Here is a 27,784-nt window from a genome sequence, read left to right as displayed (position 1 = left end):
CCATCCAACCATCTCATCCTCTGTCGTCCCCTTCTCCTCCTGCCCCTAATCCCTCCCAGCATCAAGGTTTTTTCCATTGAGTCAACTCTTCGCATGAGGTGGCCAAAGTATTAGAGTTTCAACTTCTGCATCAGTCCTTCCAATGAACACCCAGGACTGATCTCCTTTAGGATGAACTGGTTGGATCTCCTTGCAGTCCAAGGGACTCTCAAGAGTCTTCTCCAACACCACAGTTCAAAAGCATCAATTCTTTGGCGCTCAGCTTTCTTCACAGTCCAACTCTCACGTCCATACATGACCACTGGAAAAACCATAGCCTTGACTAGATGGACTTTGTTGGCAAAGAAATATCTCTGCTTTTTAATATGCTGTCTAGGTTGGTCATAACTTTCCTTCCAAGGAGTAAGCATCTTTTAATTTCATGGTTACAATCACCATCTGCAGTGATTTTGGAACCCCAAAAAATAAAGTCTGACACTGTTTCCACTGTTTCCCCATCTATTTGCCATGAAGTGATGGGACCAGATGCCATGATCTTAGTTTTAACTATGAAGATTATATAAATACATTTAAAAGCATTTAGAATATATTTCCTGGCATATAGTAGGTCGTCAATAAAAGTTATGTAATTATAGTTATGATACAGTATTTTCAGTGACTGTCTAATCCAAGGGTTCTGATTTGGTGTGAGAGTTTCAAAGAATGGGAGAAAGAGCATTCTAAGCAGAGGTATCATCTTATGCAGAGGTACAGAGGTGGAACCATCCCCAAGAAAAAGAAAAGCAAGAAGGCAAAGTGGTTATCTGAGGAGGCTTTACAAATAGCAGAACAAAGAGAAGCAAAAAGCAAGCGAGAGTGGAAAAGGTACATCCAATTAAACGCAGAGTTCCAAAAAATAGCCAGAAGAGACAAGAAGGCCTTCGTCGATGAACAGTGCTTAATAATAGAAGAAAGCAACAAAAGAGGAAAGACTGGAGAGCTCTTAAGGAAAATTAGAAACATAAGGGATCATTCTGCCCAAAGATGGGCACAGTAAAGGATAAAAATGGTAGAGAACTAATAGACCCTGAAGTGATCAAGAAGAGATGGAAAGAATACACAGAAGACCTGTATATAAAAGATCTTAGTGATTAGTCACCCAGAGTCAGACATTCTGGAGGGCCTTAAGAAGCATTGCTACTAGTAAAACTAGTGGGTATGATGAAATTCCAGCAGAACTATTCAGATCCCTAAAGGATGATGCCATCAAGGTTTTTTCTTTCATTATGTCAGCAAATCTGGAAGACCCAGCAGTGACCACAGGATTGGAAAAGGTCAGTCCTCATCCCAATCCCCTAGAAAAGTAGTACCAAAGAATGTGCTAACCATTGGACAGTTGCACTCGTCTCCCATGCTAGTAAAACCATGCTTAAAATCTTTCATGCTAAGCTTCAGCATTATGCGAACCAAGAACTTCAGATGTCCAGAGATCGATTTGCCAACATTCACTGGATTATAGAGAAAGCAAGGGAATTTCAGAAAAACATCTATCTCTGTTTCATTGATTATGCTAGAGCCCTTGTGTGGATCCTGACAAACTGTGGGAAGCTCTTAGAGAGATGGGAATACCAGACCATCTTACCTATCTCCTGAGAAACCTGTGTGCAGGTCAAGAAGCAACAGTTAGAACCCTGTATGGAACAACTGATTGGTTTAAGATTGAGAAAGGAATACAACGGGGCTGTCTGCTGTCACCCTGTTTGTTTAACCTATATGCTGAGCGCATCATGAGAAATGCTGGGCTGGATGAATTACAAGCTGAAATCAAGATAGGTGGGAGAAACATCAACAACCTCAGATACGTGGATGATACCACTTTAATGGCAGAAAGCAAATAGGAACCAAATTAAGCTGAGGCATAAGGTTTGTGTTGAATTTTGAGATAATTACTACAGCAAAATTATGTGTTACTGTCATGATCTATGGAATCTTGGTTTGTATCCTTTAGGTAAAATTAAAAAGAGATATGAGTGAACTCCGGGAGTTGGTGATGGACAGGGAGGCCTGGCGTGCTGCGATTCATGGGGTCGCAAAGAGTCAGACGCGACTGAACTGAACTGAAAAAGAGATAAGAGAGTAAGAAAGTAACAAATTCAGTGTAGTGGTTATGAATGTGACATCATATTGGTTGAGGGAAGTCTTCACCTAGATTTTTATACCTGATTTTCCTGTCTGTATACATGCCCTCTTAACCTGGCAATGAAATTTAACCTACTTTTCTTTACCATCTATCATTGTCCTTCCAGGCATCTTCCTTGTTGACTGTATTTAAAGTTTTTTGTTTCTTGGGCTTTCTCTCATTTCTGAGCACTTATCCATGCTGTCTCTGATGCCAGTTTCCTGCATCACTCACCCCACACACTTTGTGTTTTTTGTAATAAAAATTAACAAATTTAAATATATGTTCACATATTACTTTATAATAAGATCTTAAGTCTCTTTCCCTCAGTTAAAGTTAGATATTTCCTTATTTGTGTTCCCAGAGCACCTATACAGGTTTTCATAGAACAATTTTTTGTTTACAGGTGTTTTTCCTAGCTAGACTGTAAGCTTGTTCAAGACTTGGAGCTGTTACTCAGTTTTTGTGTTCATTAGCACAATTTTTGGCATAATTCATATGTTAGCATGTTCATTGAAATGTAAAGAGAGATCAGTCAGGGGTCTTAAAAAAACTAGTCCAGATCTTAAACTAAGAAGGTGATAGGAAGAATGGCAAAAAACATGAAAACCATGTGAAGAATGGATAGAACGTGATGATATGCAGAACAAAGGAGGAGAGAACAACTTGGAAAGTGAGTTTTAAATATTACTGATTAAGTTGATTAAAATGTGCTTCTCCTCAGATAGAAATGTCCTAGCACAACTTTAAAATATGCTGCTGGAACCTTGGGAAATAGATTTCAAAGATTTCAAAATCAAGCTACATTTGTTTGCTATCAGGAAAAGGACTACTCTGCCATGGATTATGTTTCTATTCCCTGGGAATAGGATTACATGCCTGAGCCAACATTTCCAGCATCATAGACAGTAAATGATTTTAGAGTAAGTTCCTTCCAGAGGTCTTGGTGAAAGAAAACTGTGCAAGATTAAATATCATCTGTCCTGCCTTGGATATGGTCTGTTTTTACTGTTTCGTATCTATCTAAGTTTTATTTTTAAAGTTTCATTTGTATTTGTCCTAGTGTTGTTTCTGTGACCGTTTAAAAAGCTCCAGGCCTTTTCTCTTATTCCTTCCCTTTTGTAATTACCATTCATCGCACCTGGATCAGGGGCCACTTTACCAGTCTTTGAAGTTGTTTGTTGGTTAAGATTATCTCATGTTTGAGGTTTTGTGAATTCTTCTGTGATTATTTTGACTTACTGAGTTTGGCTTTGAAATATTATATTTAGATGTTAGGAATGTTAGACCTTAGGAATTCATGGCTAACCCTAATTAAGTAATGAAGATGTTTACTGGGAAGATCCAGCCAACTTAGTGCTTCTATTCTGCTTCTCACTTTAATTCCTCTCTACTACATTTTGAGGGCAACTCTCTCTCTCTTTTTTTTTTTGCAGTGGGGGAGTGTCAGGCTGATAGAACTAGTGTATGCTAACCTACGTAATATATATATGTATGTATGTGTCCGACTGAACTGAACTGATGTGTGTGTGTATATATATATGCTGCTGCTGCTAAGTCACTTCAGTCGTGTCCGACTCTGTGTGACCCCATGGACGGCAGCCCACCAGGCTCCCCCGTTCCTGGGATTCTTCAGGCAAGAGCACTGGAGTGGGTTGCCATTTCCTTCTCCAATGCATGAAAGTGAAAAGTGAAAGTGAAGACTGTCAGTCGTATCCAACTCTTAGCAACCCCATGGACTGCAGCCTACCAGGCTCCTCCGTGCATAGGATTTTCCAGGCAAGAGTACTGGAGTGGGGTGCCATTGCCTTCTCCGGTATATATATATATATATATATATTCTGATTAGTGCTTATGGATTCAAAGCAAATAAAAAATGTCTTAGTTACCTGTTTTAGATCTGTGTTCAAAAAGGCTTAAGAAACATTGTTTTTGGTAGATACGTATTTTGTGTATTTTTCTCAGTGAAATCTCACCTTTAGCTTCTCCTTTGTTAAAATATCTGGTATGAGAGTTGAGAAAGAAGGTGGTCAGTTAAAATGGATGTAAACCCTTTGTATGTTTCCTTGAAAAAAGCTGAAAATTACATGTACCAAATATTTGAACAAATTTTATATGTAATGTAGAGTGAAGCATGATTTTGTTTTTAAATTAGTTTTTAAAATTTCTGTTTACTGAGTTGACTTCAATATATATGATATAACCAGTAATTTTAACATATTTTGGCCTAGTGTTGACATATCCCCTTTGATAAAAAGTAGATTTCTAGGTTCCTTTGATTCTTACCTATTCTCTTCCAGGGGTAATGTGAATATCTTACGCTTTCATATCCATCCATTCTTATACTCATTAATGTCAGAACTCTCTCAAAATATACCGTTTATACACTTCTTCATCACTTCTACCGTACCACTGTATTCTGAGCCACCATCGTCTCTCACCGACCTATTTCCCTGCTTCCACTCTTATCCCCTCTTGTCCATTCCTTACAACTTAGCTGCAGTCATATTAAATGTATACTTAAAAAAAATATCCCAAATTATGTCACTCTTAAACTGCCACCCAAATCCTCTTCTTTTTTTTTTTTTTTTTTTTTTAAAGCCATACTGTGCGGCTTGTAGGATTTTAGTTCCCCGACCAGGGACTGAACCTGGGTTTCAAATCCAATTCACATAAGTAGTCAACAGGAGCTAATTATAACAATGATAGTTCCTAGTATTATAGTTGATAAAATAATGATAAAGATGATTGGGTTTATTATTACGGGAAGGACATGAACCAACATTTTCAAGGTACAGGCCTGATAGCTTAGTTAGCTGACCTTACTACTTCCTGCTAAAGTCTGAGCAAAAGCTACTCAGCTAAATATGAACTACAGTCTGAAGATAACTTCTGCTTTGTTGTATATTTTTAGGCTATAAATCTCTTCAGGTATAAATATAGAAAGATATTTTTAAAGAAAGTATTAATTTGTTCAGTTCAGTTCAGTCGCTCAGTCGGGTCCGACTCTTTGCGACCCCATGAATCGCAGCACACCAGGCCTCCCTGTCCATCACCTACTCCCAGAGTTTACTCAAACTCATGTCCATTGAGTTGGTGATGCCATCCAGCCATCTCATCCTCTGTCGTCCCCTTCTCCTCCTGCCCCTAGTCCCTCCCAGCATCAGGGTCTTTTCCAATGAGTCACCTGTTCTCATGAGGTGGCCAAAGTATTGGAGTTTCAGCTTCTGCATCAGTCCTTGCAATGAACACCCAGGACTGATCTCCTTTAGGATGGACTGGTTGGATCTCCTTGCAGTGCAAGGGACTCTCAAGAGTCTTCTCCAACACCATAGTTCAAAAGCATCAATTCTTCGGTGTTCAGCTTTCTTCACAGTCCAACTCTCACATCCATACATGACCACTGGAAAAACCATGTAACCTTGACTAGAAGGACCTTTGTTGCCAAAGTAATGTCTCTGCTTTTGAATATGCTATCTAGGTTGGTCATAACTTTCCTTCCAAGGAGTAAGCATCTTTTAAATTCAGTCACCGTATGCAGTGATTTTGGAGCCCAAAAAATAAAATCAGCCACTGTTTCAACTGTTTCCCCATCTATTAGCCATGAAGTGATGGGACCAGATGCCATGATCTTAGTTTTCTGAATATTGAGCTTTAAGCCAACTTTTTCACTCTCCTCTTTCACTTTTATCAAGAGGCTCTAGTTCCTCTTCACTTTCTGCCATAAGGGTGGTGTCATCTACATACCTGAGGTTATTGATATTTCTCCCGGCAATCTTGATTCCAGCTTGTGCTTCTTGCAGCCCAGCGTTTCTCATGATGTACTCTGCTTAGAAGTTAAATAAGCAGGGTGACAGGATACAGCCTTGATGTACTCCTTTTCCTATTTGGAACCAGTGTGTTGTCCCATGTCCAATTCTAACTGTTGCTTCCTGACCTGCATACAGGTTTCTCAAGAAGCAGGTCAGGTGGTCTGGTATTCCCATCTCTTGAAGAATTTTCCACATTTTATTGTGATCCACACAGTCAAAGGCTTTGGCATAGTCAAGAAAGCAGAAATAGATGGTTTTCTGGAACTCTCTTGCTTTTTTGATAATCCAGTGGATATTGGCAATTTGATCTCTGGTTCCTCTGCCTTTTCTAAAACCAGCTTGAACATCTGGAAGTTCACAGTTCACGTATTGCTGAAGCCTAGTTTGGAGAATTTTGAGCATTACGTTACTAGCATGTGAGATGAGTGCAATTGTGCGGTAGTTTGAGCATTCTTTGGCATTGCCTTTCTTTGGGATTGGAATGAAAACCGACCTTTTCCAGTCCTGTGGCCACTTCTGAGTTTTCCAAATTTGCTGGCATATAGAGTGCAGCACTTTCACAGCATCATCTTTCAGGATTTGAAGTAGCTCAACTGGAATTCCATCACCTCCACTAGCTTTGTTCGTAGTGATGCTTTCTAAGGCCCACTTGACTTCACATTCCAGAATGTCTGGCTCTAGGTCAGTGATCACACCATCGTGATTATCTGGGTCGTGAACATCTTTTTTGTATAGTTCTTCTGTATATTCTTGCCACCTCTTCTTGATATCTTCTGCTTCTGTTAGGTCCATACCATTTCTGTCCTTTATCAAGCCCATCTTTGCATGAAATGTTCCCTTGGTATCTCTAATTTTCTTGAAGAGATCTCTAGTCTTTCCCATTCTGTTGTTTTCCTCTATTTCTTTGCATTGATCGCTGAAGAACGCTTTCTTATCTCTTCTTGCTATTCTTTGGAACTCTGCATTCAGATGTTTATATCTTTCCTTTTCTCCTTTGCTTTAGCTTGTCTTCTTTTCACAGCTATTTGTAAGGCCTCCTCAGACAGCCATTTTGCTTTTTTGCATTTCTTTTTCTTGGGGATGGTCTTGATCCCTGTCTCCTGTACAATGTCATGAACCTCCATCCATAGTTCATCAGGCACTCTGTCTATGAGATCTAGACCCTTAAATCTATTTCTCACTTCCACTGTATAATCATAAGGGATTTGATTTAGGTCATACCTGAATGGTCTAGTGGTTTTCCCCACTTTCTTCAATTTAAGTCTAAATTTGCCAATAAGGAGTTCATGATCTGATCATGAGGGCATCAGAAGGCAGACACACTGAAACCATAATCACAGAAAACTAGATAATCTGACCACATGGACCACAGCTTTGTCTAACTCGATGAAACTAAGCCAGGCCATGTGGGGCCACCCAAGACAGACGGGTCAGGGTGGAGAGGTCTGGCAGAATGTGGTCCATTGGAGAAGGGAATGGCAAACCACTTCAGTACTCTTGCCTTGAGAACCCCATGAACAGTATAAAAAGCCAAAATGATAGGACACTGAAAGAGGAACTCCCCAGGTTGGTAAGTGCCCAATATGCTATTGGAGATCAGTGGAGAAATAACTCCAGAAAGAATGAAGGGATGGAGCCAAAGCAAAAACAATACCCGGTTGTGGATGTCACTGGTAATAGAAGCAAGGTCTGATGCTGTAAAGAGCAGTATTGCATAGGAACCGGAAATGTTTGGTTCATGAATCAAGGCAAATTGGAAGTGGTCAAACAGGAGATGGCAAGAGTGAACGTCGACATTCTAGGAATCAGTGAACTAAAACGGACTGGAATGGGTGAATTTAACTCACATGACCATTATATCTACTACTGTGGGCAGGAATCCCTTAGACGAAATAGAGTAGCCATCATGGTCAACAAAAGAGTCGAAATGCAGTACTTGGATGCGATCTCAAAAACAATAAAATGATCTCTGTTTGTTTCCAAGGCAAACTATTCAATATCACGGTTATCCAGTACTATGCCCCAACCAGTAACGCTGAAGAAGCTGAAGTTGAACGGTTCTATGAAGACCTACAAGACCTTTTAGAACTAACACCCAAAAAAGATGTCCTTTTCATTATAGGGCACTGGAATGCAAAAGTAGGAAGTCAAGAAACACCTGGAGTAACAGGCAAATTTGGCCTTGGAGTACGGAATGAAGTAGGGCAAAGGTTAATAGAGTTTTGCCAAGAGAATGCACTGGTCATAGCAAACACCCTCTTCCAACAACACAAGGGAAGACTCTACACATGGACATCACCAGATGTCCAACACCGAAATCAGATTGATTATATTCTTCTATTCCAGCCAAAGATGGAGAAGCTCTATACAGTCAGCAAAAACAAGACCGGGAGCTGACTGTGGCTTAGCTCATGGACTCCTTATTGCCAAATTTAGACTTAAATTCAAGAAAGTAGGGAAAACCACTAGACCATTCAGGTATGACCTAAATCAAATCCCTTATGATTATACAGTGGACGTGAGAAATGGATTTAAGGGACTAGATGTGATAGACAGAGTGCCTGACTAATTTGTTAGAACATACTTAATCTTCTTTGGGCAGCAGACTCCCTGAAGCTGTTCTGTAACTCTGACTGTAATTTTAGGGGCTAGAATCCCATACACCTATCCACCAACCGCCTAAGTAGTCCCTAAAAGGAAAAAAGATTTTTTTTTTTAATGAGTTTTGTTTCAGCAAAGTGACAGTGGAAAAAAACACTTAATAGTCTTCAAATTAAGACTCTTTACACATGAAATTTAAAAGGTTTGTTTTAAAAAACTTAAGGATACATTTATTTCCCTTTAAATCATAATTACTGCTGAGTTCTAATTCTAAAAAAGGAAAAACACAGGAAAATGGCATGGAACTTACAGAATTCAAAAAAATTTCAGGAGAGTACCAGGATATCTTTCATCAATTTTACATACATAAGTTAATTCAAATGGAGCAAAGTGAACTCTTCTTTTGATGATTCTGATATAACATTTAACTAACTAACTGACTCTTAGAATTCTGAAATTAATTGTACAGAATAAAAAACTTCATTCTACAATAGACTGGTTCCAAATTGTAAAAGGAGTACGTCAAGGCTGTATATTGTCACCCTGCTTATTTAACTTATATGTAGAGTACATCATGTGAAATGCCAGGCTGGATGAAGCACAAGCTGCAATCAAGATTGCTGGGAGAAATATCAATAACCTCAGATATGCAGATGACACCACCCTTATGGCAGAAAGTGAAGAGGAACTAAAAAGCCTCTTGATGAAAGTGAAAGAGGAGAATGAAAAAGCTGGTTTAAAACTCAGCATTCAGAAAACAAAGATCATGGCATCAAGTCCCACCACTTCATGGCAACTAGATGGGGAAACAATGGAAATAGCGAACAACTTAATTTTCTTGGGTTCCAAAATCACTGCAGATGGTGACTGCAGCCAAGAAATTAAAAGTTGCTTGCTTCTTGAAAGAAAAGCTCTGACCAACATAGGTAGCATATTAAAAAGCAGAGATGTTACTTTACCAACGGAGATCCGTCCAGTGAAGGCTGTGGTTTTTCCAGTAGTCATGTATGGATGTGAGAGTTGGACCATAAACATGGCTGAGCGCTGAAGAATTGATGTTTTTGAACTGTGGTGTTGGAGAAGACTCTTGAGAGTCCCTTGGAGTGCAAAGAGATCAGACCAGTCAATCCTAAAGGAAATCAATCCTGAATATTTATTGGAAGGACTGATGCTGAAGGTGAAGCTCTGCTACTTTGGCCACCTATACGAAGATCTGACTCAGTGGAAAAGACCCTGATGCTGGGAAAGATTGAAGGCGGTAGGAGAAGGGTATGACAGAGGATGAGATGGTTGATGGTTGGATGGCATCACCGAGTTGATGAACATAATTTTGAGCAAGATCCGGGAATTGGTGATGGCTTGCTGCAGTCCATGGGGTTACAGAGTTGGACATGACTGAGCGACTGAACTGAACCTAACCTGAATATTGTGCAAAGAGGTTTTACTTTTTTGAAAGCAAAACTAAACATGTAAAATGCCTAGACAGAGGAAGACTAAAATGTTTCTCTTCCATCAATACCAAATTTACCCAAACTCCCTGGGTGTTTGCCAGAGGGAGAGAAAACACAAATATGTAGCATTTCAGTTTCCTACAAATTTAACAAGGAACTTGAGATATTAAGTGATTATTAAATAGCTTGGGTGATTTCAACAGACTTGCACATCACATTTGGCTTTTGAAGCCTGCAGTCTTATCAGTTTATCATATCTACTGGTAAATGGTAGTAACTACAGTCTTTATTTTGCAATGAGAAGAAATTGTTTATTCTTACTTAGAGTGGCAAAAGAATATACTTATTCATAGTGTACCAGATGGATGTCAAATTTGATGAATTTTTCCCCAAATTTTTTTGTGAAAGCATGTAGTTACTGTATGTTCTCAAGTCTTTACAGATCTCTCCTGTCATGCCATTTCAGTTGACTTTGAATTACAAAGTGTTCTATTAGGGATAGACACATTGACCTTAAGTAAATAACCTGTCAGTTTTGGAAGTTTCATAGAGGTCATGTTGGGGGAAAAAATTAGCAGAGATTTAGCAGTTACCATGATGAGTGCTCAAAATTACTAGTGTTGGATGTGATAAAGACTTAAAACACAAGAGTAAGCAGATTATTTAGTGAAGATCATAAATTTACACCAGGATGATGCATGAAAAGTTTATCCTACTGTTAACATGAATGAGAGCTTGTGACTTGAGATAAAATTCCCAGTATGCTATTCATGGGCTCAAAAGTGCTTTACCTCAATAAACTTAGCTTATCAGTGAAGATGATATACTTTGGAAAACAGCTAGTTTAGAAAGTAGATATAGTGATGTCAGAGACACTCCTGGATATGAGTCCTCAGATACTTGAGGATTATTCATACTGAATAATAATTATTCATATTGAATAATAGTGAGGATGCATGTGAAGATTTTGAATAGTTAAACCCAAACATGTTTTTAAAAATCTTTGTATGGAAAATATTTTGGTTTGCCATTTTTCAAGAATAGTGATGTTTTTTCTTTTAAAGGAATTGGAATCTTTGCATACAACAGAGCTTTAAGTTTCTCCTCTTACTTTCAGGACCTGCAAATAAACATTTAATACTATATTGTTGCAAGTTTCTCACCTGTCCCCTTAATCCTTAGTTGACCTGTTTATTTATCCTAGCAACATTCCCTTCATTTTATGTTTTTTACATAGGAGTAAGGTAAAGCTTGACGTTTTCCAAAACATCATTCTTGATAAAAGTAATATTTTTGTTTAGGTGACAAACAGCATGTTTGGTGCTTCAAGAAAGAAGTTTGTAGAGGGGGTCGACAGTGACTACCATGACGAAAACATGTACTACAGCCAGTCTTCTATGTTTCCACATCGGTCAGAAAAAGATGTAAGTTAACCGGTTAAGCTGTATTTACATAGTGTATGTCTGTTTCTTTCTGATTCCTGGAAAGCAGTATATGAACTGCAGAATATCATCTTTGGTTGAGTGACTCTGTTTTAGGCACAGTGATAGGCCCTTGGGATACCAAAATGATGAACTTTCTAACATTCTAATCGGAGACAAAATGTCATATGATTCTCATACCATTGGGATATGGTAATACTGTGCTAGGAAGTATTCAAGACATGAGGTAAACATGATATTTACTTCTAGATCATTGATTTTAAAAATTTGTGAAATAAGTTTTCCTATTAAAATAATACTTTTATAAAGAGCAGAAAGCTGATTTGTACAGATTTAAAGCTTTAATGGCAGGCTTCAGTGAAACTTCCTTTGCTTTGTAATATTCTGGTTATAATCCTAGACCTCAGATAGGAAGACATCTCTTCTCTGTTAGCTGTAGGGATGCTGCAGTAGGAAAATGTTGAAGAACTGTATTCACAACATGGAAGATAGTATATTAAAGAAATATGAATTAAATGCTTTGGAAGGTTATCAGTTCAGTAATCTCATTTGAAATGAAAGGATTTAGAACACAGCCAAGCCATAATTAGCAAGTTGATAAAGTATTTTAAAATAAATTCCATTGTTATTTTCAAATTCTGGTAAGCTACTTTAAATAGTTGCATTCTTGTATTTTGTACTTGCCAGACTGTTTCCTCCCCTTTCAAACTTTTATAAACTTGTTATTCCTAATTTCTCTATCTGTATAGCAATTTACTCTAGGTATCAACCTAATGAGATTCTTACTGATGTTTTAAAACACTTATAAAATTTTAAGATGGGAGAAGGCAGTGGCACCCCACTCCAGTACTGTTGTCTGGAAAATCCCATGGATGGAGGAGCCTGGTAGGCTGCAGTCCATGGGGTCACTAAGAGTCAGACACGACTGAGCGACTTCACTTTCACTTTCCACTTTCATGCACTGGAGGAGGAAATGGCAACCCACTCCAGTGTTCTTGCCTGGAGAATCCCATGGACGGAGAAGCCTGGTAGGCTGCAGTCCATGGGGTCACACAGAGTCGGACACGACTGAAGCGACTTAGCAGCAGCAGTAGCAGCAGCAAGATATGTAACAAATGCCCTCATTTTTCATTAAAGTTAATCATTAGTAAATTACTTCCTTTATCTTTTAGAATTTTACAAATAGGTTATTCAAGGTTTAAGCTAGAATTTTGATGGGGTTTGGTTTTGTTTTTCTATTTTAATGTTATTCCTTTTTAGTTGACAGTTGTGTCATTTTGGCAACTAACTATTAAACGCATTATTAGGACTCTTCAAAGTCCTAATAATGGTGGTTTTCTTTGTGCAATTGAGTAGCTCACAGAATAGTGTCATCTGATTAATTTTCTGTTATTTTACTGCCTTTCTAGCTATTTGCTATTTGATGTAAATTATAATTGAATTTTTTTTACATAAATTTCTAAGGTTAAGTTTTGATATTACAGTTAATACTTTAGGCTGTCTTTCTGGTAGCATCATTGCAGAAACTGATTTGTGTGGTGTGTTACTGTGATTGTACAGTACAAGTTAAGATTGATGCAAAAATGGTGGTGCACTATTGCTTATTGATGAAAAGCATTCATTTTGGTCAGGAAGATAAGAAGGTGTCTAACTGAAATTCTTAAAGCATTTGCAGAGAATGAATGACAGAGATGTCTGTCTTCTAAGGAACAGAAATACTGTATGTTAAAATTTTATAGTCAGAATTATTATATACATGCATATACATATGCTTGTTACTACTCCAGGTTACTTGTTTGTCGCAGAAATAACAGAATGATTTGCTTCAAAAAAAACTTCTTTTAAAAATTAATTAAGAAGAAAGTAAGACATAGAGATTAAGAATTAGGGCTCTAACACAGTACAGATATGGGTTTGGATCTTGGCTTTGCCTATTAGCAAAAACTTTTTCAAGGCCTCAGTTTTCTCATCTGAAAATGGAAATAGTAATACTGTAGGCTACTTATGAATTTCTGCTATTGCTGAATCTTTTTTCATTAGAAAACAGTACAGAGATACTGCACAAATTTTAGAAAATATGCATGGAGCAGGGAGAAGAAAAATTACCTGTAATGGTGCAAGTTGGGAGTAATTTAGTGCTAAACTTTTTGATTTTATAATTCAAATATTTTTATTTAAAAATATATTTAGTTGAATCTCTGAGCCATATTGACATATTTTTCACTAGAAAGTTTGTGCCAATTTTTACCGTCATCAGCGCCCTAAGAATATCACCTATTACCTTTAAATTTTTGCCAGTAGACAAAAGAAACATTGTTTTAATATAATGTGCATTAAAATATTGCTGAATTTACACACACACACACACACACACTTACACACCAGTGATATTCTTTTTCTGTGTAATTGGCCATTTTCATTTCTTCCTTTGTGGATTACTGCTTTTATGCCATTTTCTATTCCTCTATTGAAATGGTAGGTCTTATTTATTTGTTAGTGTTTCCCATATATTAAGATTATAACCTTCTGTTATTACAAATTTTGTTTTTTCAGTTTTTTGCTTTCAGGCTGTTTTTTTTTTTTTAATGTAAGAATATTTATCATTTTTATTGCATTTGACTCATACATTTTGTGTGACTTTATGGTTTTAATGATTTCTGTATTTGAGGTCATACCTCTGGAAGACTTTTCCCAACTACTTTCTTTTAGCACTTTTATGCTTAATTCTTCATATATAACTTCATTAGAAATGTATTTTGGATAGAGGTCTGAATTTGTGGTGCCGGATTACCCTTCTTGCTGCCCATACCCACTAAGGCTATCTGGTATTCATTTGTCCCAAAACATTTTTTTATAGTTTAGGTCACAGATTAGAAGACTTTTCCATAAAGAGCCAGATAGTAAATATTTTAGGCTTTGTGGGCCTGCTGCTGCTGCTGCTAAGTTGCTTCAGTCGTGTCCGACTTTGTGCAACCCCATAGACGGCAGCCCACCAGACTCCTCCTATGTCCCTGGAATTCTCCAAGCAAGAATACTGGAGTGGGTTACCGTTTCCTTCTCCAATGCATGCATGCATGCATGCTAAGTCACTTCACTTGTCCCGACTCTGCGATCCCATGGACAGCACCCCACCAGGCTCCTCTGTCCATGGGATTCTCCAGGCAAGAATACTGGGGTGGATTGCCAGTTCCTTCTCCAAGAGGCTAAATAAAGGATAATATGTAGGTATTTATATAACCACTTAAAACATGGAAAACCGTTCTTAATTTATGCATCCTACAAATATAAGCACTGTACTGGATTTGGCCTGCATTCAGTAAATTGCCACCCCTGAGTTAGACTATTCATTTAGGCTAATTGGAATTCTCCCTTAATATATACTAAGATCTGATGTGTTTGGCCTGTTCCTAAACTCTTGTTCTGTTTATCATACTGATTCTGTGGAAGAACTGCAATATAGTTGAATTGCTGTAGCTTTATAGGCAATTTTCACATCTTTAGGTAAGATCTTTCACATCCTTCACAAAAATGTTTTTGACTGTTACACATTTATACTGGTATTTACCTTGTTTCAGAAATGTGTGTTTCTTTTATTTCTGTTCTTTATGCCCTTTAGTAAGTAGGGTTTTATGGTAGCCATTTTCATTTTCTAATTGCTTTTTACTGATGTATGGAATAGTTGTTATGTATATATATTTTATAACCAGCTACCTGACAAAACTCTTTTATTATTTTTTGATTGAGACTGTAGACTCTTGAAATTCTACTTTATTATGAATTTATATCTCAGTCACATGGTTTATTAGCTGTGTCCTTAGGCAATTTACTCAGTCTCTGTGTATCTGAGTTTTCTCATCTATAATACATGACTCATGGGTGGTTTTAAGGACTGAATGAATAGCTATATGCAAAACTTAAAGACCAAATAGTAAATATTTAATGTGGATGCTGATATGAATAATTATGACATTCCATTTAATTCTTTTTGTTTTTTTTCAGTAGTTGCATATATCATCTGCAGATAGTGATTATTTTGTGCTTTTAAGGCTTTTGAAAAGAAAAAATTTTAACATAATGAATAACTGGGACATTTTTGTAATTTTTTTTTTCCTCCCTGGTGAGGAAATAATTTTTAAATGTAATTTATGATAAAGGAAAACTGGCCAGTAGTTGAATGATTCTTTAATCCAACTATCCAAAAAAATCTCAGAAGCAAAAAGATCCCCAAAACCTAACTAATTCCTATCTGCCCTAACTGTAGAGCATGAAACTTGTTTCTTCATCATATGCATGATTGTAGAAGTACTTGGGAAAGTGTTCTTTGTAAGATTGTGTGCTGATTAAATTGCTAAATATTTCTTTAGAACTACTTCATATTTTCCAAGATCTTTTATTTCAAGAGATGCCTGTATGTGTATGTGTCCTTTTATAGAATGCTGAGTTTCCTGGTTTTAAGGTATAAAAGTAATTTTATAAATATTGGAGACACATTACTTAAATGTTTTCACAAGATTAAGTAAATCATAGGCAGATATGAGCTTGATTTTTCCCTTTCCCTTTTTTGAATCTTAGTGCTGCCATTTATTAGCTCTGAGACTTTGGGCAGTTCTGGCGGGGGGAACTTACAGAAAATGAAAAAATATTCATATAACATAATAGACAACTCTTTGGGGACAATATAATCTAAGCAATTTAGGGTTTTCTTTAAAAATACATCTAATGTAATAAAATTGCTCACATTTTCTAATCTAAGTCTTTGTTGCACTCATTTGATAACTTATTTAAGCATAAGCATTTTGGAAGCACAAACTTGTGGGAACCCCTTTTTCCTTGTTTTAATATGTGCTGTAAAGACATACAAAATGTAGCGCCTATTTGTCCTTACTTTTAAAAAGGTAACTCTTAAAACCTATTAGAGTAAGTTACTTCCCATTTTGACAAATAGCAACCATTTTGAACTTCTACCTTTCCTACTTGTGTTAGCCTATAGCAATTATGGCAACTAGGATTTCTCTCAGGCCAATTAATAATCGATAGTTTATAAAAATCTAGTCTAAAATAAGGATACTGTCTATCACCATTACTGTTGTCATATTCATAATTAGTATTTCATTACATATGGAGTCATGCTGGCTGACTCTCCAGCTCTTTGAGTTTGTTTCTGTCACAGGAGCTTGCAGTTTTCACATAGTTTTTTTTCTCACTCCATCCATGTACCTGCTGAAATATTTCACGTGAGAAGCCTCACGTGAAATATTTCAGAGAGAAGCCTCTCTGATCACTCTTTTCCTAAGTAGTCTTGTATATATCAGTACTACTCTTGCTGTACCTTCTAACTTCTTTCTTGCATTTTAACAGTTATAACACCAATCTTTACCTGATGTATATATTTATTAATTGTTATCCTGTCTACTGCGGTAGAATTCGTTTAACAAAGGCAAGGACCTTGCCTCTAGTTCACTGCTGTGTTCTTAGAACTTACAGTAAGGTGTAGGAGATAGTAGGCTCTTACTGAGTCTTTGTTAGAGAAAGGGAAGGAAATGAGTTGATACTGAAAATAACAAAGCTAACATTATTTGCAGATGGATATGATTGTTTACCTAAAAATCTTTCAAAATAACCTTTAAAACTTTTAATAGAAAATTTGAATGTGTATAAATATGTCAAAATTTTGTATGACAGCAGTAACCTAATAGAGTTAAATGTAAATAAATCAGACTCTAAAGAAATTAGAATTAAATATCAAATCATTTGAAGGGAATGTTCTAAAATCTCAATTTCATTGGCATTTAAATAATCTTCAGACTGTATTTTAAAGATAAAGTTCTATTTATAAAAGGGAGTTAAAATGATACACTTAAAAGGTGTAACAAATTTTGATATATCTACAAAAGTAATTGTAATATGTTTATTCATTAATAACAATCATAAAAATCCATAGTCAGAAAATACAGTTTTATTCTGTCATAGTGGTAGAGAGGGTCTTTTGTTGTTTTTTGATTTTTTTCTTTGTTTGCTTTTAAGTGGAAAGTAGTCATTGTCTGAAAGGGAACATTGAAGTCACTTGCTGTGGGAGCGTAATTAATACAAACTTTGTAGAAAACAGTTTAGCAGTGCATATTAAGAGCCTTTATCATGCCTCTCTATAAATTTGTGCTTTGACTCTGACCTAAAATTTAGACAATATAAAGATGTTCATTGCCATACTCTTTTTAGTAAAGATTTTGAGTGTTAAATGTTCAATTGGAATGTATTACATTGACTATTTTAGCATATATTATACTTCTAAAAAATGTTATTCTTGAAAACTTGATGTTTTAATCAAAATTGCTTGAAATGCCTGGTAAACTCATAATTTGTTATTGGTTTGTGATTTATAAACTACTGAGGCCCTATGACTTAATGACTGTTTTGTTTTTCTGCCTGCACCTTCCTTTGTCCCGTTCTTCTGTTTGTCTTTTTAATGTATTATTTTCTCATAGTCTTTCTTTTTGAAAGAAAGACTTGTTTTCTTTCTTCTTTCTTGTTTGCTAGATTTCATTCTGACTTCAGTGGTTTCTTATTTTTTAACCATACTGTTTTTAATTTTAAAATATTTTTCAGATTCTATGTAGATTTAAAACTTTCTTTACCTTTGTTTCTTTTTCTGTTTGTATATATTATATAGTCAGAGTCATATATCTTTGCTGTTTTTGTCCTAGAAAAAAATGACAGTGCTCAGAATTATATTGTTACCATACCTTTAAGTTTATTGTACAATGGATTTTTCAGGAACACTTAAAAATTTAATGGTCATGGAGTTTTTATTTAATAAAACTTTGTTGTATTTTGAAGTCATTTGTTATGGAGAAAATTATTTCTTGACCAAATTGATTTTAATGTTTCTTAAAATAGGTTTTGTGACTGAAGGTACATTTATTGGAGGGCATATTTGTGAGAGGTGGTCACTGTTGGGAAGCATGAGGGGGACGGAATAATTAACACTTCTTTGCTGTTATGGATTGCTGGAGCAGTTTTGCCTATTATTAGGCAAGGGAGCCAGATTTGCCTATTATAAGTACACATTTTGTAAAACAAAATAATTTTAGACTTGTTCATGATTTTCAGAATTATAGCTAGTAACAGTGGAAATGACTTAAAAAACACAGTTTCTTACTTGTTGATTTCCTTGGCTTTCTGTATATTAAGCAAAAGGATAAAGGAGCTCTTTGTTGAGTGAGGGAAATGACTTGAATTACATTACTATTTCCTCTGGTTGTTCCTGGCTTTTAGTGTTGTTTTTTGACTGAAATGTGCGTTGTAGACTGAGAAATGAAGAAGAATATAATTGTTATGATGGTTTTAGACTGGGAACACAGTTACCTACTTACTGGTTGATTGTGTGACATTTTACCTAGAATTAGTTTGATAAACTTTTCTTCTTAGGCAAAAATGAATATAAAACTAGGGTACTAGTGATTGCTCAGTGGGAAAAAATCTGCCTGCTAATGCAGGAGGCACAGGTTCAATTCCTGGGTCAGAAGGATCCCCTGGAGAAGGAAATGGCAACCCACTCCAGTATTCTTGCCTGGGAAATCGGATAGAGGGCCTGGCAGGCTTCAGTCTATGAGGTCACAAGAGTCAGACTCAACTTAGCAACTAAACAACAACAAAGTATGTCTCTTGATCTAAAGTTCTATATTTTTCTAAGACATTTATCTATGTATAGTTAACTTTCACCATTTAAAAAAATTATGTAAATTTTCTGTTGTCTGCTAGTTATAGTTATTTCTGTGCCAGTGTACATTTCTTGAACATTTTTTTGTTCTTACAAATACCATTTCTCCCCCATATTCCTTCATTGTGTGTTAAATCTATTTTTTAAAATTTATTTTTAAATTTATTTTTACCACTAATATATTTCATGAAGCATGCTTTCAGAGTTTAAAAATACATACCACTTGGGCTTCCCTGGTGTCTCAGACAGTAAGGAACCTGCCTGCAATGAAGGAGATCTGGGTTTGATCCCTGGATTGGGAAGATCCCCTGGAGAAGGGAATGGCTGCCCACTCCAGTATTCTTGCCTAGAGAATTCCATGGACAGAGGAGCCTGGTGGGCCACAGCCCATGTGATCACAAAGAGTCAGACACAACCAAGCGACTAACACAGATCAATAGGATTGATTTCATAAGAAATTACATATTTGCATTTTGGACACATTTTGAAGTCATTTGAATATATGTTTAGCTGATCAATGCTTATTTTACTTGGATGGTTATAAGGTTATAAACTATTAAACTTTCATATTTCTGTAAAACAGCATTTACTAACCTTCCTCATATACTCATACATAGAGAAAATCATAATATCTTATGTGTCACACTGGTATTTGGGTCACCGTACTGCTCTTTGACTCAAGTATTTTTGGCCCAGGGACCCATTCTTCCTTTACCTTAATGGTGTGTCTCCTCCTCTGTGTTATCTCTCAGTGCTGAGAGGAGTGATACTCACTTGTGAATGTATAACCTTTGTGAGAAAGTAGATAAAATGTCTGTTCTTTGGAGTTATGTACACAGTAAGCATGTACATTTCTGGGAAAAGTAAAACTTCAGTGGTCCATTTTAGGATATTTACATTATTTATCATTCTAAGTCATGGGTTCATGTTGGCCAGCATCTTATATGTGAAACCTGAAGAAACTATTCTCTTTTACTTTTGTTCATAGATTATAAAGATACAGAAAATCGTGATTATTAAGGCCTTCTGTCACCAACTAAAGCTTCATTATACATTTTCTTTGATCTGTTTCTTGCAAGTTGGAAACGAAATTTTAATGTGCTTAAAATATTTGCGGTTATGTGGGTAATAGTAACAATAATTGTAGCTAACAAAAGAACTTGGTCAGGCATAAAATGCATATTCTTTTAGTTTAATTGTTTATATTGTTTATCCTTCAGATTTCAGAAGGAATATTTATAAGGTTTGATCTTCTTTAGAAAATGTGTTGCTGTATTTAAATACGGTGTTTAGTGTGAACTTAGCTATATCCCAAAAGAGTCTGCTGTGTGTCATTAGTAAAACTACTGTGTATAAAAACTTTCCTGAATTTCAGAATAATTAAAACAATTCAGAATTTCAGCATGAAGATAGCAGGAAATGTATATTGGATTAGACTCTACTGTTAAAGTATTTCTCCTCCTGGCTTTCTTAATGTGGTCAATGTGGACCCAGTTCTTCACTGGAAACCAGAGTGGCCTGATAGTTCCCTGTCTGATGAGTCTCCATCCACCTCCTTTCCCCTTTACCTCAACCATTTCAGTAGGACCCCTTTTTAGTCCCACTTCTGTTCTAACTTAGTATCTTACCATTTCCACCCAGTTATGCTCTTGAAATTATCTTTCCAAAGCACACAGTTTGATTATGTCACTTCCCGGCTTAAAATTATTTTTTCTGGGATATCTCTGATAGGCCAGTAGTTAAGACTCTGGGCTTCCAGAGCAAGGAGCCTGCGTTTGATCCTTGCTCGAGGAAGTAGGATCCTACATGCCACGCAATGTGGCTCCCAAAGAAAGTGTTAAAAATTATTTTTTCTCTTTATTGCCATAGTAGGTAGCCATCTTTGCATAGCATTTAAGAAGACCATTTACTTCTGGCCCCATCATACTCTTTATTTCCCATTCTTCCGTGCCCCAGTGTGCATAGGGTGTGCCTTATCTCCTTTCCCTAATTACTCTATTGTTCAGTCACTGTTGTTTCTTGTATTTTGTTTTCTAATCATGTCACTAGCTTTTATCACACTCGCTTCATATTCTTTCCCTGGAAGACCCCTCATCTGTACCCGCATCAGATGTTAACACTCTACAAAGTATTCGACCCTTTTTTAGAAATGACTTGCCTCCAGTGATGCTTTATACTTCCTTTAGAGCATTTACCGCACTGTGCCTTGGAACATAATTAGTTGTATTAATATAATTCATTCTGTTCTTCCACTAGATTATAACCCTTTTGATGACATGACTCATATGTTATTTAATTAAGGTGTTTTGATGGTTGCTTAATATAAGACATGGAATACACAAACATACACTTATGCATACACATTTTCATTTACTCAGTTTAAGCATCTAGCTTTTTTATAGCACTGCTACATGCAGTGCTAGTCTCTATGAGGAAATAAAAATGACATGTTCCATGAATATAACATGCCTTCAAAGAATTTTATTCAGGGGAGGGGGAGATAATGCAGTAGATTGAAGGGCATTGTGTACAAATGCCATGCATGTACATACAGTGTACATTATATACCACATATAAATATTTTTGTAAGTATTTTGGGTTTGTCCTTTGGTGTTGTACCATGTCTCCATGTATATGGTTGTGTGTGTATGTCTGTTAGATTTTTCTGCCCACTTAATACACATCAATTATTTCTATATAAAAATCAGTAGCTATTGTAAAATACAAAACTTTCTATTTAGATCATTTCATTTTCAATAAATAAAATAATAAACTGAATTTAGAACTTAGCTTAATATATTATTTAAGAATCAAGTAATTTTAGTTAAATTTATAGAGACTGACTTGAGGTACTGCCTTCATGTATTTATTAACCTAGTTTGCTTTTGTTTTTTTAAGTAAAGTAGTGATGCTGTCATAGTTTTATTTAGAGTAATTTGGAGAAAAAACACTTTATAGTGATCAAAAATTGATTTTATTTGCATAGTTGGATGTCATCCAGTGTGATAGGCTCTTAATTAATGTGGAATTCACTATGCAATGTTTATGTTTTTCTGAAGATTGAGAAGAAATGTGGATTTGACTCACATACTATGATATGTTGTATGTAAAGTGTCAATGCAATGTTCTGTGTACTTTCTTTATGCTCTAATATAATTAATTTGTTTCTAGATGCTGGCATCACCATCTACATCAGGTCAGCTGTCTCAGTTTGGGGCAAGTTTATACGGGCAACAAAGTAAGAATTTTGTATTTATTATGGGATACTTTATTTAAAGAAAAAAGTAACTATCAAAAAATAATGCTGCCCTTGTGGGTTTATCCTAGGATTTAAAAGGAAGGATATTTAATTTTCAGTTTTCCTTATTTTACTCAGCAAAACCTCATTATTTCAGACCTTGCTAATTCAAAATTATTTGGATATAGGATAGATCAAAATTTACTTCTGCCTCTTTCATATCTGTATGTTCCCTTGCAGTAGTTTTGGAGAAGATTTGCTAAACAAATTAAAAGTAGACATCCTCTGTGTTTTCAATTAGAGGAAGTTAAAGGATTTTTGATTGGTCAGTTAAGTGAGTTGTTTTGCTTACGTTTTTTGGCCTAATTATTAATGTAAGCCCATACCTAGCAGTTTGTGAAATGCTCTCTTTGTTTAGCAAATACTTCTTTACTGTAGCTCAGTCTGGGTATATATAATCTATGTTTTTGACTCAGTTCAATGCTTTTTCCATATACAAGATTTTATTTCTTATTTTGTGTTGTAATAACTTTTATAGCGCTTAGCACAGTGCCTAGCGCATAGTAAGCGCTCAATAAATGTTAACTATTATTATGACATAAAATTTTTATAAAACTAAATTAAAAATTTTCACCAATTTTTCAAATTAATTTTCCAAACTTATCTATTAATAAGGTATATCATCTCTCTTAATGTCAGAGACTACTGATTTCTCATGTCTTTAGTGGGAGGGGAGTGTTAAAAGGGATATAAATTCCCATGAAAAATTATAGAATAACAGAGTAACTGAAGCAGATAATATGATGACCAAGTAATTTAACCAACTTCAAATAAAACTCAGATATTTCATTTTGAACTCTTTCCCAATAAAAGGCAAATTTTTGATAGATATCAGAGTAGTTTGTCATACCACTTTACCCTTCAATTTTATATTGAAATTCACTAGGGGGAAACAGCATATTTTGTTAGAAAAATACATTATAATTTCCATCTTATTTTTTTCTCTCCATCTTTTTGTTTCATAGCCCTATTTTTGTTAATGCAGAATTAGTAAGGAAAATTATTAATCACTTACTGGTATTAACAGTTTTCCTCTAGTTAAGTAGAAAACATTTTTTTTAAGCCTTTTATTACACAAAAAAGATGTTGCTTATTTATCAGCAAATATTCATTCTCATTATTATGGGAATATTATTAGCTAGCTGTTTTGTTTTGTTTAGACTGTTTTTGTTTGAAATCAACTACTTTCACTTTTCTGGTAATCCTTACATTGGAAATACATAGTTATTTTAAAGCTGCCCTTTATTTCTATCTGGAGAAGGAAATGGCAGCCCACTCCAGTATTCTTGCCTGGAGAATCCCATGGACGGAGGAGCCTGGTGGGCTACAGTCCACCGGGTCGCAAAGAGTCGGAAATGACTGAGTGACTTCACTTTCACTTTTATTTCTATAGAATCACTACAAAGTTCTTAAGTTGCTTTCCTTTTCAAGCCCACAGTTTATCACAGCAGAAAGTAAATAAGGGAAAGGAACAAGTTAAATTTGAGAAGCCAAGATTATTTAATGAAGGAGAGCATCAGTTATTTTACAGCATTATCAGCTGTATGGACTTTGAAAATCTGACCTAATTTTTTGAACCAGCAAATGTGAAATTGTAATTGAGCTAAGTTAGAGCCTGGACTAGGTTTGGAATATAGTTATTTCATTGGTATGATAAACATTTATTGACTTCTTAATTTGTGTACATGATTGTGCTGATAGTTTTACAAAGATTAATAAATGTGGAAAGTTATTTTCATTAGGAAAGTATTTTAAGGTACTTATTAATTTAAAAAGAAGTCGTATAGGACAAATATTTCCTGTTGGAGTTTAAAATAATAAATGGCTATATTACTGTAGCAATGAAGAACCAGCGTTTTCAATTTGACATTGTAGGTATTAGCTTATAAAAAAGTGAACCATAGGTTACCTGGAACTGAAATGTCTTGAGTCAGGAAACAGTTCTTTCTATTGCACAGGCCGGGAAGCTACATCTAGTAAAGTAAAATAAAGCAGAGCCTGAATTCCTGGGCTCTGTTAAGATAGACCTAGCAGGGCCAAAGTAGTTTGAACATACACCTTGTCAGAGAGAACACCAGCTACCATTTAGGACTTGAGGATCACAGCTTCAGTAGTACAAGTCAGAAAGAGAAAACTTAAGGGGCTGACCTTAATAAAGGATGGGGAGATAGAATAAGTAGGTAGGAATAGATTGATGATGCTATTCTTGTGGCAGCTAATTTTAATTGTGCATTGGACTTGATACAACAAAGTTCTTTTGCCTCCCAAGTGGACTGTGTACCACTATTAACTCTTTATTAAATGGGCAAAGTTCAGTAGGAATTTGAGCCATTAAAATGAAGGTCTGTTGTCTGTTTTTGTTCTTGGTGATTAGAGAGATTAGAGGTAGAAAAGGTGCAGAAGGTAGAGTGCCCTCTCCAAACCTTAGACTCACTGAGTTTAAACAAGGGAACGAGTGTTTCCTGGAATGGATACAGAGCTGCTTAAAGGTGGATTTTTCTAGATTTGGGTGGAAGTGATTGTGTAGTACATAACGGTACCCAGCAAACGCTGGACTTGGGGCTAGTGAGATCATGGGTTCTAGTATAGTATAATTGTATAAAATATGTAATTAACTTTTCGTCCAAGGGTTTGTGTGACTGTTGTGCATCAAGTGGTAACTGCACAAGCTGGTGAATGGAATCTTGTATTAAAGTTACATGATGTTCTCTACTGGTGTGTAGTATTTTAGGTACATTGTCTAGGTTTAAAGACCCCTGGGCTCCCTGAAGCTGTGTACTGGATTGGAATGAACAGGGAACCAGAAATTAATTTCCCTATTTTAAGAATCTATTCAGTAACCCTATTAAAGGTTAAGGGACTTGCCTAAGATAGTAAGTAGTAGAGCCAAGATTGCCGTACTTTACAAGTTTAACTTTTCGAACATGAGTTTCTTTGAAACCTGGGTGCCATATATTACTTACTGAATGTCATGACCCTGGAGGGCAATTTACACATAGTAGAAACTATAAATGTTAAATCCACAGACTCCAAGAGTCCACTGACTAAGGAATTATGATAGCAGTTATTTATTCATTGTGTTATACCATGAGTGAAGAATTATTCCAGCATTGAAGAGTGTGGCAAATAACAAAGTTCCTGCTTTCATGGAGCTTTTATTTTAATGAAGGAAGACATAGAATAAGTATACAGACATTTAGTAAACACATAATATTCTGGTAATAAGTACTATAAAAATTACCATATTAATGGATGAGTGGATGGGATTAACAGTTTTCAAGTAGGCAAAGAGTGTCTCTGACAAGGTAATAGTTGAATGCAAACCAGACTGTTGAGAAGTGGAAGTCCTTGGAAAGATCTGGGTAAGAGATTTTTCAGGTACAGATAACAGTGAATGCAAACATTCTTAATTCATGACAATGTAAGAATGAACCTCATGTGTTAAAAGATGAATGAGAGGGCCAGTATAATGAACAAAGAAAGTGGAAGGTTAATGGGTAGCACATCATAGAGTCTTGTGAAGGTTTGATAAAGGATTTGGATTTTATTCTAAGTTTAGTGGGAGGGAATTTAAGATACAGTTTCCTTTTTAAAAGATCACCTTTTTATGTAGAAAATGAACTGAGTGGAAGTGGGCCAAGTGATAAGGAAAAAAGAAAGGGCAATTACTGCAGCAGTCCAGGCAAGAAAATAGGGTGGCTTGGATTAGCGATGGAGATGTTGAGAGGTGGTTAGATTTGGGATATTTTGAACATACAGCTAATATGATTTGGGGATGTGGAATATGAACAGAAGAGAAGGATCAAGGGTGATCTCTAAGGTTTAAGACCTGCATTACTTTGTGAAAATGTGCCACTAATCTGTTTTGCAAATTTGGGTTGAGGAGGAGTGTAAGGTATCTGTAGGAGATTGACACAGTTTATTCCACAGGTAGAGTGCCACCTGCTGTGGAGATCCAGACAAATATTGTTTGGGAACTGTGGCTGGGTTCTAACATAGCAGCTTCTCATAGTTGAGGATGTTGAAGCCAGGTTAACTTCATCCATGCTTCTCTCATATATCTTTAGTGCTCAGAAGCAATCCCACTCTTCCACCAGGCATATATCTCTTGTCCACACTTTCACACATCTTGCAGTTTTCTCAGATTGAACTGCTGTGACATTTTTACATCACCCCTCAATTCAGTACAGTTCAGTTCAGTCGCTCAGTCATGTCCGACTCTTTGCGACCCCATGAATCGCAGCACGCCAGGCCTCCCTGTCCATCACCAACTCCTGGAGTTCACTGAGACTCACGTCCATCGAGTCAGTGATGCCATCCAGCCATCTCATCCTCTGCCGTCCCCTTCTCCTCCTGCCCCCAATCCCTCCCAGCATCAGAGTCTTTTCCAATGAGTCAACTCTTTGCATGAGGTGGCCAAAGTGCTGAAGTTTCCCCTCACCCAACCCCAACTCCTAGCACCACTACCAAATGCCTGACTAGGGCTCTTTCTTTATTCAGCTAATGTACAATATTCTCTACCAAACATTTTCTGATACCAAATTCATTCTGCTTTCATGTCTTGAGTTAGAGGCACCTTCCATATACACCCAAGTACACTGTACGTATATTGCATGTAAACACCTTGATCATAGCAGTTTGGGTTTTGGTTTTTTGATTTAAGTAGTCTTTTATCTCTGTAGAACAATAGGAGGGAAAGAATTCTAGGTGGGGAGAAGGATATGAGTAAAAATATGAGGGTGTATTTTGGGAAGAAGACTAGGGAAATTATGAAGAAGAGTGTAAGTTGAGTATGTGGTGTCTAGAAACTAGAGTTTGTATTGGATGAGTAAAATATTAAGTTGATTGGAAAAGTATTATGTCAGTTATATCTCAGTAAAGCTGGGAAAAATAAAGACTAGAAGAATGTTTTTTGGTCTTGACAGAGCACTTTAAAGAGTAAGCAAACTGAGATTGGATTTAACTATACAACAGTGTTTCTCAACCCTTACCCCCCTCCCCCCGCCAAAAAAAAAAAAAAAACAAACACCCACAGAGTTAAAAAAATCCCACCGCCTATGAATTGCTGGACCCAGACTAAGTTACAGTTTCTGGGCAGGGACCCAGATGTTAAAGTTTTCCATATGATGCAAAGGTTAGCGCCTACTATAGGAAGCAGAAAGTGTGATTGGTTGAAATTAGAGACAAGAAATTGAATCAGTGTATTTATTCTTCATTGTGATCTTGGGCAAGTCACTTAATACCTAATGTTAGTTCATCTATAAATTAAGTTGAATGACCTTCATCTGTAACTTAATTGGATAAT

General features: G+C 36.1%; 1 protein-coding gene across 5 annotated transcripts in view; it reads left to right on the top strand.

Moving 5' to 3' along the window:
• Positions 1 to 27,784, top strand: part of CNOT2 (CCR4-NOT transcription complex subunit 2) — a 132,136-nt gene that overhangs the window by 78,678 nt on the left and 25,674 nt on the right. For 3 of the 5 annotated variants that reach the window (XM_061416479.1, XM_061416480.1, XM_061416484.1), the window contains 2 exons: positions 11,324 to 11,446; positions 22,353 to 22,419. In XM_061416479.1, the coding sequence (XP_061272463.1) occupies positions 11,324 to 11,446; positions 22,353 to 22,419 (190 nt within the window). Of the gene's footprint in view, positions 1 to 11,323; positions 11,447 to 22,352; positions 22,420 to 27,784 lie in introns of those variants that run through there. The other 2 variants (XM_061416481.1, XM_061416483.1) reach the window with 2 other exon arrangements.

The sequence above is a fragment of the Bos javanicus genome, chromosome 5 (genome assembly GCF_032452875.1).
Source record: "Bos javanicus breed banteng chromosome 5, ARS-OSU_banteng_1.0, whole genome shotgun sequence".
In the NCBI taxonomy this organism is placed as follows: Eukaryota; Metazoa; Chordata; class Mammalia; order Artiodactyla; family Bovidae; genus Bos; species Bos javanicus.
The sequence above is the reverse complement of the archived record's forward strand: the minus strand, read 5'-3'. Positions and strand labels throughout refer to the sequence as shown.